We start from the raw sequence: 10,000 nt of genomic DNA on the forward strand, positions 1-10,000 counted from the left end.
GGGCTTCATGGCAGAGTGAATAGAAAAAAGCAAAAAAAAGCCCACTGAAGGACACTAACTGTGAAGAACATGAATTCTAAACATTTCTGTTTGGGGGAAACCAGGGCTCCGATCATCACCTGCACAGAACCATCCCAAAGTGGGGGTAATTTTTTTTGCAGCATGGACTAGGAGACTGGTCAGGGTTAAGGGAAAGCTGAATGGAGTAAAGTACAGAGAGCTCCTCAATAAAAACCTGTTCCACAGCACTCCGGACCTCAGTCTGGACCACGGGTTCACCCTCCTGCATGAAAATGACCAAAAAAACCAGCCACGACCACACAGGAGTGGACCACAGACCACACTGTGAAGGTCCTTCAGTGGACCAGACAGAATCCTGACCTGAACCCTAGTGAACATCTCTGGAGAGACCTGAAAGTGGCCTCCACCTATGCTCCCTATTCAACTCGAACAATGGCAGAAAATCCCCCAATCCAGGTGTAAAGCTTATTGTGTCAAACCAAAAAAGACTCGAGACTGAAACTTCTGCTGAACGAGCTGCAACTAATAACTGAGGAAAGAGTCTGAATACTTATGGACCTGAGATTTCAGGGTTTATATAGAAGATATATTTAGAATTCTGTTTTCACTCCATCATTATGGGGTCTGAGCGCAGATTCATGAAAAACACGATTGTAGTATCAGAAAATTAAAAACAGTAAAGAGTCAGAACATGTTCTGGATGAACTGTAGATAAAGTGTTTATAAACACTGTGGCATCCTATAAAGGCATACAGAGAGAGAGAGCGATGGACAGGTAGAGGTGTGTACAGGTGTGTGTTGTGCAGGTCATGTCCCTAGCGGGTTTCTGTAACTGAAACGCAGTGTGACGTGAGAAATCATTGACCTGAACAGAGTGTTCTCCATTTAGCATTTTATCACTGTGTGCCTAAGGACAAACACCAGATAGCACACACACACACACACACACACACACACACACACACACACACACACACACACACACACTTTATAATCTGTGTTTAAGCACCATATCAGGTGCACCTGTGTGTGCAGGTAGAGCAGGTGTGATCAGTGTAACGCACTACTGCTTCCTGTTCTCTACATGGTTTTACGTTCAGCTGAGGAGGTCTTTTTATTTACAGTATCATAACATACAGGTGTGATCTCATCCCCTGACTCTGTGTGTGTGTGTGTGTGTGTGTGTGTGTGTGTGTGTGTGTGTGTGTGTGTGTGTGTGTGTGTGTGTGTGTGTGTGTTTCAGGACAGTAATGAGCACACAGAGGAGAACCTCTCCACAGCACTCAGATCTCCTAAACTCAGTCCATCCTCCAAGCACACGGTGAGATTTCATGTGAATAATCATTCAGAACTTCATAATCTTCACAGGGTTTCATCTACAGGTCACGTGTAGGTGGTGTTTCCTTCAGAACGCAGCATGCAGGACGTGTCAACACGTGTGTTTATACACGTTTAATAGCAGTGTCACGTCTGTCTATTTTTATCACACTAAATACATTTACACGAACACTTCACCCAGGAACACTTCACCCAGGAACACTTCACCCAGGAACCTGGGAGCTTGAAGTTCTAAATGTAGTGGTTTAAAACAGTACGGTTCATAAATATTCCAAGCTTTTTATTTATTTTTATTTTTTAAATGATTGGTTGTCCACAGTATATTAGAGCTGTTTTAAATAATAAATATAAACTAAAAGAGCAGAATTTAAGCTTTGTTTTGCTCTGAATCATGTGAAGGAACAGAAATTATGGCATCTTAAAAAAACAAAAACATTAAAATGGTTTTAGTTTTTTGTTTGTATTTGATGTAAAATAAGCAAAAGCATGTATAACAGTCTTACACCCAGCCACTCTCAGTGCCAGTCCCAAGCCCAGATAAATTGTGGAGGTTTGCGTTAGGAAGGGCATCCAGCGTAAAAACGTGCCAAATCAAACATGCGGAGGATCTGCTGTGGCGCCCCCTAATGGGAGAAGCTGAAAGAAAGTTTATTTATAACAGTCTTACAATGAAGTAGGCACTGGTGAGCTCAGGAACACCAGAAGACCACTGTGCTGGATGATTGAAGAATTATTTCTCTTTTGAAGAACATTCTCCAGGAGGTGAGAAGATTTGTGTCAAAGTCAACAATCAGTAGAAGACTTCACCAGAATACATACACACGTGTCATCATGAGATCACCACTACTGAGAATCACATACAGCAAAACCAGAGCAGAGTAGAGTAGAAGTGTGCGTGTGTGCGTGCGTGCGTGTGTGTGCGCGCGCCGCTGCCAGTGGAACTGGTTGTCTTGTATTAATGTGAGAGCTGAGAAAAGCAGGATAGGTTCTGAAGCACTCAGTGAGATCTTATCTTCTCACATATCACCTATAACGAGCTTCACACTGCAGATGGACCTGATGCATGACTTCCAAATCCGCCCAGACTTTGAGCTAAAGCAGTGGAATGTTCTTCAAAGGGCGAGTCGATTACCTGACCTGAATCCAGTCAAGCTGCATTTCACTGCCTCAAGGTGAAACCAGCAGGAAGTGAGGACAGCTGGAGTGGAGACCTGATCGAGATTCAGCAGGGAGGAAACCCAGCATCTGGAAATGTCCCTGAGTTTCAGATTTCAGATAGTTATTTACTACATGCGATGTATATTCACACACCCCAGTCAGATCTACACTGTTCACCTAAACTGGAATATGAATCTCCTCAAATTAGATCTGAAAGTCATTTAGAGGTCGACCTCCAGCACACTGTGACGGACAGACCACCATCATCCACTGTGTTAGTGTCCAAATATTTATGGACCTGACTGTATATAACTGCACTGCTGTTTCTCTTTATAGTTTTATATCCTGTGTTCTGAAACAATCTGAAGAGTGTGTGTGTGTGTGTGTGTGTGTGTGTGTGTGTGTGTGCGTGCGCAGAGCTACAGTGGGGGGGAGGTGCCATACCTGGGGACTTACCTGACTGTCTTGACCATGTTGGACACAGCACTACCCGACACAATAGAGGTGCACACACACACACACACACACACACACACACACACACCTGTGTACAAACTAAAATATACCTTGATTTCTATAATAGCAGTAACATGTATGTTTCAGAGTCGACTAATCAACTTTGAGAAACGAAGAAGAGTGAGTATAATCACCCCCAACACACACACACACACACACACACACATATACACACCTACTGATTAGTGCAGATTATTTTATAGTTTATTTTAGTGACTGGAATATCTCTTTAACATCTCTCTCTCACTCTCCTCTCTTACTCTCTCTCTCTCTCTCTCCTCTCTCTCTCTCTCTCTCTCTCTCTCTCTCCTCTCTTACTCTCTCCTCTCTCTCTCTCTCCCTCTTTCTCTCTCTCTCTCTCTCTCCCTCTTACTCTCTCTCTCTCTCCTCTCTCTCTCTCTCTCTCTCACTCTCCTCTCTTACTCTCTCTCTCTCTCTCTCTCTCTCTCTCACTCTCTCTCTCTCTCTCTCTCCCTCCTCTCTCTCTCTCCTCTCTCTCTCTCTCTCTCTCTCCTCTCTCTCTCTCTCTCTCTCTCACTCTCCTCTCTCTCTCTCTCTCTCTCTCTCAAGATTCAATATTTAAAGGTTGTAATTTGCATAACAAATATGGACATTCCTATTGCTGAATAATAGAAATAGTTACAATAAATAAAAATAATAATAATAAAATAAAAAGTCAAGAAAATAAAAGGTGTGTGTGTGTGTGTGTGTGTGTGTGTGTGTGTGTGTAGTGGGCTGTGAGTGTGCAGCTCTCTGTTTTCCCCAGTAGGTGGTGCAGTTTGTCGGGGGTTGAGAGGGAGTTAAAATTGGGGATGATGGTTGATGTTGGTGAAGAATTGAGGTTGAATGTGGTTGTATTTGATGAGTTCAGTGAGGAAGTGCAGTTCTGCCTCTACTGTGCTCTCGGGGCAGACAGGACTGTATGTGTCTCCCCGTCTGTCTCCACGGCCAGACGTGTCCACTGAGTCTGTACTTCATCAAGGTGTGTCTCAGTTTCGGATCAGACACCGTGCTCAGGTTCTCTGCCACGCTGGTGTCTGTTCAGGGCCACACAACACTCCATTTTACTCTGGAGCTGCTTTGAGTGTCCCAGTAGCTCAGATACTTCACTCTCAGGCTTTGTACACTGAGGCATCAGTAATGCTGAAGATAGGAAGTGGGCTGAGATGCCCAGTACCTGTCAAGAGGGGTATCTGCCAGGGGTGTCCACTTTCAGGTACAACTACTCAGCATAGCAGTAGAACCTACTGAGCAAATTAAGCAAACATTTAAAAGGGTTTTTATACATGGAGCCCCCACGGGTTTTAGCTCTGTTCACTAGTCAGGAAGATCTCCACCACTCTGTCTACTTTAGCCATATATGAAAATGTCTCATCTTCCAGGGGGACTGCAATGGAGAATAGATGGGATCAATGTTCTAGGGGTGTTTTTAGGTACAGAACAATACAGACAGAAGAACTGGGAGGGCATGCTGGAAAAGGGGCTGGTTAAATTGTTTCAATGAAATGTCCATGCCGTGGGGTGGAGGAGACAGTAGACTTGTTTATCCACTGCGTGAGATTAAAAGGTCTTTAAGGGTGTTTTCACACCTAGTTCGTTTGAGCCCTCCAAACGCTCTCGGAGCGGTTCAGTGTGTATATGTGAACAAACCAAGTGATCTCAGACCCCTTAAAAGGACCCAGAAGCGAACCGTACTCAGACCACCTCCGGAGGTGGTCTGAGTACGGTTCGTTTGTGGGTCCGTTTGTGGTTCGATTTGTTTGTGACATGTGAAAGCAATGTGGTCCCGGTCCGCTTTGCATTTCGTTTCGCCAAATGTCCCTGGAGGCTTGCCATACCTGCAGCCGTGTTCCGTCACTGCTGAAACACAAAACTTTTTGACATGGCAGGTCGCGGAGTCGTGTGGTCTTATGATGGAAGCTGTGCACTTATTAATATTTGGAAAGAGGATGGCATTAAATGCCAACTATTCACAATACATAAAAACATAAAAGTATTTCTTCTGTTTTCTAAAAAACTGAAGGAAAGGGGCTACAACAGAACAGCACCACAATGTCACGTACAAGTGAAAAAACTACGACAGAAGTACACAGAAATTTCACAGAATTCTGGGTTCTGAGTTCTTATGAGTTTGAGTTGTGAACACGAAAGGGTCTGAGATCACTTCAATATTAAAGAGGACCAAAAAGAGAACTGGGTTCTCTTTTATGTCTTTTATATTGTGAACATGAAAGGGACTGAGGTCACATTTGTGTAGATCACTTTCTGGTTCACTTTAAGTGAACTGGGTTTGGTTCTTTTAAAACAAACTATATGTGAAAACACCCTAACTTATTAAAGTCTTGTGTTGAAGGTGTTTTGAAGGTGAAATGTTTTCCCCTGGATGTTTCATTAGCGGCCACTGATATAAATATCATGAAAAAAGAAAAAGTGTCTTAAACTATCTGGTGGAACCTCAAACAAACAAGATGTTGGGTAGATGTGGAGAAGTTGCCAAAAGGGATGTGACGGCCTGGATCTGAATCTGAATACGTGCATTTGAACAATTTTTGCAATTTATTTATTTTATTTATTTATTTATTTATTTTTTGCATATTTGTAGTTTATAAAATGTAAATATGTAAAAACCTGGGAAAATGATCAAAATATCAAATAAAGTTAAACCCCCCCTCTCTCTCTCTCTCTCTCTCTCCCTCTCTCCCACCTTCCTCTCTTCTCTCTCTGCCCCCTCTCTCTCGCTCTCTCTCCATCTGTCTCCCAGGAGTTTGAGGTTTTGTCTCAGATCCGTCAGTTGCAGGTTTCATGCTCTCTCTATTCTCTTCCGTCTCACCCCTGTGTCTCCCACTGGCTCAACAGTTGCTCACCTCTGTCTGACCAGCAGAGGTCTGTATACACACACACACACACACACACACACACACAGTTTTAAATAAACAGCTCAGTTAATTAAAGCAGGCTTCAGTTTGATGAAGTTCTAATTATTGTGTGTAAGATTTTAAGATGTTTGTGTGTATAATAATCATTTGTGGCATTTAGCAGATTGTAATTTTGTGTGTGTGTGGGGTGTGTGTGTGTGTGTGTGTGTGTGTGTGTGTGTGTGTGTGTGTGTGTGTGTAGTTATGATCTGTCCAGAAAACTGGAGCCCCCAGTGGATTCATGTCCTGGTTCACCAAGCTGGAGCCATCGACTCATCAGCAAAAAACTTGGCTTGTACGTGTCTCTCACACACCCACACACACCCACACACACCTACACACACTCACACACACTCGTTATACCCCTTGTATATTCATCCACGCACTCTCAGTTGGATGGATCTGTGTGTGTGTGTGTGTTTACAGGTTGCTGAGCAGCAGTGACGGCTCTAGAAAGAAACCCCTCTTGGATCAGATGAGTGTTTCCTCTTCAGGCTCGAGCAGCTCTGAGATGGACGATTATTCCTTTACACTCCGCCCCAAATCACAGGTAACGGTGATCACATCATTCAGTTCAGACCGACCCACACCTGTTTCACTGTCTCACAGTCGAGGTTGTATTAAAAAGATGGTAGACTAATGGTGTAACTGGTGCTGTTCTGGTGCTGTTCTGACCCACGTGTGTGCACACGGCGACGCTGCAACCAGTCGCTCCAGATGTTTTGAGTGGAAGGAAGATGATAAAGTACTTTCTTCATACAACCTCATACTTATTCATCTGGACTACTTCACACTCACACACACACACACACACACACACACACTTACACACTTACACACACACACTGTATCACCACATCCAGAGGAGCATTCAAACAAACACGTTATTTATTAAGAAGTGGCAGATCAGTGGGTAAGATGTTGGACCTCTGATCAAAAGGATGTGAGTTCAAATACTGGGCCCTTGAGCAAGGCCCTTAACCCTCAACTGCCAAACACTGTAAATATCTTAGGTACCTTACATTAGCATACACACAGTCACGGGTCTGTCTGATCTATTGAACACTATAATAATCGTGTGTGTGTGTGTGTGTCTTGCCTTGCAGTCTGGATTGTGTTTGAACATCTCAGCAGACGCCTCTGGTTCATGTCCTGATCCAAACTGCAGCTCTCCTACTTCCTCCTCCTCTCAATCTGATGTCTCCACTCTGAGCTCTGATGGTGCATCTCCATCTCCATCACCATCACCATCATCATCCTCCTCCTCCTCGTCCCAGGCTGTGTATAATAAGCAGAGTGACAGCTGCATCATCAGAGTCAGCATGGCGCTCCACAGCTGCAACATCTACAAGAGCATACTGGTACATCAAATCATTGTAATCCACTTCATTCAGAACACTGCAGGTCAGACATTCAGTTGTGTAACGTGTGTGTGTGTGTGTGTGTGTGTGTGTGTGTGTGTGTAGATAAGCAGTCAGGATAAGACGAGTCAGGTGATACAGAGAGCTCTGGAGAAACACAATGTGGAGAATATGAGCTGTAACGACTTCACACTCACACAGATCCTAGACTGTGATAAAGGTACACACACACACACACACACACACACACAATCTCTCTCTCTCTCTCATACACACATTCAGTATACTAACCCAGTATATAAATGTGTGTGTGTCTCAGAGTTGTTGGTTCCTGATAAGGCGAATTTGTACTACGCCATGTGTCCCTCAGACAGTTATGACTTTGTTCTGCGTCCACGTTGGAGGACTCACAGTCTGTGCTCCAGTCCTGCTGTTCTGCGCAGAGCTCACAAGTAACCATGTGCCCTGGAGGACCTACTGCCTCTGTGTGTGTGTGTGTGTGTGTGTGTGTGTGTGTGTGTGTAGAGATATTTATTTTAATAACACTTGTTATTAGACTAATGCAGAGGTATTTAATGGATGTGTGTATTTATGTTGAACTGCGTCACACACTGATTTATTCTGCTGTAATGTTCCTCCTCACCTGCAGCTGCTGCTCTAAATCTTCCTGGATCACACGTCTATGAGCTTCACCACTTTCTGTCTCTCCCTCCGTGTGTGAAAATGATTTTAAACTGAACAGTTCAGTAACAAGAGACACGGCGTCGCCACACTGCAATCTTTCATTATTCACCACAAAATCCCCACACTTCAGCTCTCATTTTCCCTCATTACTGATGTTTTAATGGTGTGTGTGTTCGCTGCAGCAGTCAGTCATGGTATGATTTTGACGTAGATTTGCCTAAACACTGTACAGATATTTATATTTATAATTTATTGTGTACAGTAATTATTATACAGAAGTCTGTATTTGGTGTGTTTTCTGTATAGATTATATAATTTATTTTTTTCTTTCAATTTAAATGATTTTAATCAATAAATGCTTTGTGGGTAATTTTGTGTGTGTGTGTGTGTGTGTGTGTGTGTGTGTGAATAAAATGTATTAAACACGTCTGTAATGAGTGAGTTTAATGATTTTGCCCCCTGCTGCCTAAAATCCGCTACTGCATGTTCAAATGATTTAAAGCTCAATTCCCTTTTTTTCTTAATCAAAACATTAGCAGCCGGAGTCTATTATTATTATTATTATTATTATTATTATTATTATATGTGTGTGTGTGTGTGTGTGTGTTATAACAACACTGCTGGGTTTAACATGTAGTTTTACTTTCTTGTCATTCTTTTTAATATGCAGCAGTAAAACATGAAAAAACATCACCTGTGAGAAAAATAATTACAATAAAAAAAAATAAAAAAATAAACAGCAAAAAATCAAAATAAATCTGATTTAAAAAATTTGCATCACTGAGGAGCGATCGTTTACACACTCAATTGATTTGATGTAAATCGAGTTGAAGCTGCATATAAAGTGGATGAAGCACAACGTAATCGAGTCTCTCACACACTTCAGCGTGAGTTCGATGAGGTAGTGGAGGATCAGGACGTCCACGTGTCCGTTCTCCTGTCCGTCACGTTAAATTAAACACAGTGCTGTTTTTTATTAATGACCAGTAACACACGCCACAGTGGACCAGAGTGAGTGCTGGGAGTCTCCTCAAGCTTCAGGAAAACACAAACCATCAATCCAGCTGCTGATGTTCACTGACCAGGTCGAGTTCTGCAGCTGGATTCACTCATTTCCTCTCCTCCTGTTAACGTCAATAACCTACTTATTATTATTATTATTATTCTTCATCATCATCATCATCATCATCATCATCATCATCATCATTATTATAATGAATCTATAACAGACCAGTGTTTTATTCCTCTAACAGCAATAAACACGTTTCCTCACCTCTCTGGTGAGTGTGGTGTGTGAGGTGAGTGTGGTGTGTGCGTGTGGTGAGTGTGTGTGGTTTGTGAGGTGTGTGTGTGAGATGTGTGTGTGAGGTGTGTGTGTGTGTGTGTATGGTGTGTGTGAGGTGTTTGTGTGTGTGTGTCTGTGTGTGTGAGATGTATGTGTGTGTGTGAGGTGTATGTGTGTGTGAGGTGTTTGAGATGTATGTGTTTGTGTGTGTGTGATGTATGTGTGTGTGTGAGATGTATGTGTGTGTGAGGTGTGTGTGAGATGTGTGTGTGTGTGTGTGTGTGTGTGTGATGTATGTGTGTGTGAGGTGTTCGTGTGAGGTTTGTGTGTGTGTGTGTGAGATGTGTGTGAGGTGTGTGTGTGTGTGATGTGTGTGTGTGTGAAGTGTGTGTGTGTGTGTGTGTGAGATGTATATGTGTGTGTGTGTGTGTGTGAGATGTGTGAGGTGTTTGTGTGAGGTGTGTGTGTGTGTGTGTATGTGAGATGTGTGTGTGTGTGTGAGATGTGTGAGGTGTTTGTGTTTGTGTGTGTGAGATGTGTGTGTGTGTGTGTGTGTGTGTGTGTGAGATGTGTGAGGTGTTTGTGTTTGTGTGAGGTGTGTGTGTGTGTGTGTGAGATGTGTGTGTGAGGTGTATGTGTGTGTGTGTGTGTGTGTGTGTGTGAGATGTATATGTGTGTGAGATGTGAGGTGTTTGTGTGTGTGTGTGTGTGAGATGTGTGAG

General features: G+C 43.0%; 1 protein-coding gene across 6 annotated transcripts in view; it reads left to right on the forward strand.

Annotated features, from left to right (window-relative positions):
* Positions 1-10,000, forward strand: part of rgl3a (ral guanine nucleotide dissociation stimulator-like 3a) — a 17,362-nt gene that overhangs the window by 7,345 nt on the left and 17 nt on the right. For 4 of the 6 annotated variants that reach the window (XM_046850193.1, XM_046850223.1, XM_046850205.1 and 1 more), the window contains 10 exons: positions 1,265-1,342; positions 2,935-3,021; positions 3,121-3,153; positions 5,795-5,916; positions 6,151-6,243; positions 6,375-6,498; positions 7,055-7,309; positions 7,415-7,529; positions 7,629-7,761; positions 7,959-8,363. In XM_046850193.1, the coding sequence (XP_046706149.1) occupies positions 1,265-1,342; positions 2,935-3,021; positions 3,121-3,153; positions 5,795-5,916; positions 6,151-6,243; positions 6,375-6,498; positions 7,055-7,309; positions 7,415-7,529; positions 7,629-7,761; positions 7,959-7,995 (1,077 nt within the window). In that variant the 3' untranslated portion in view covers positions 7,996-8,363. Of the gene's footprint in view, positions 1-1,264; positions 1,343-2,934; positions 3,022-3,120; positions 3,154-5,794; positions 5,917-6,150; positions 6,244-6,374; positions 6,499-7,054; positions 7,310-7,414; positions 7,530-7,628; positions 7,795-7,958; positions 8,364-10,000 lie in introns of those variants that run through there. The other 2 variants (XR_006925912.1, XM_046850215.1) reach the window with 2 other exon arrangements.

This window comes from Silurus meridionalis, chromosome 1 (genome assembly GCF_014805685.1).
Source record: "Silurus meridionalis isolate SWU-2019-XX chromosome 1, ASM1480568v1, whole genome shotgun sequence".
In the NCBI taxonomy this organism is placed as follows: Eukaryota; Metazoa; Chordata; class Actinopteri; order Siluriformes; family Siluridae; genus Silurus; species Silurus meridionalis.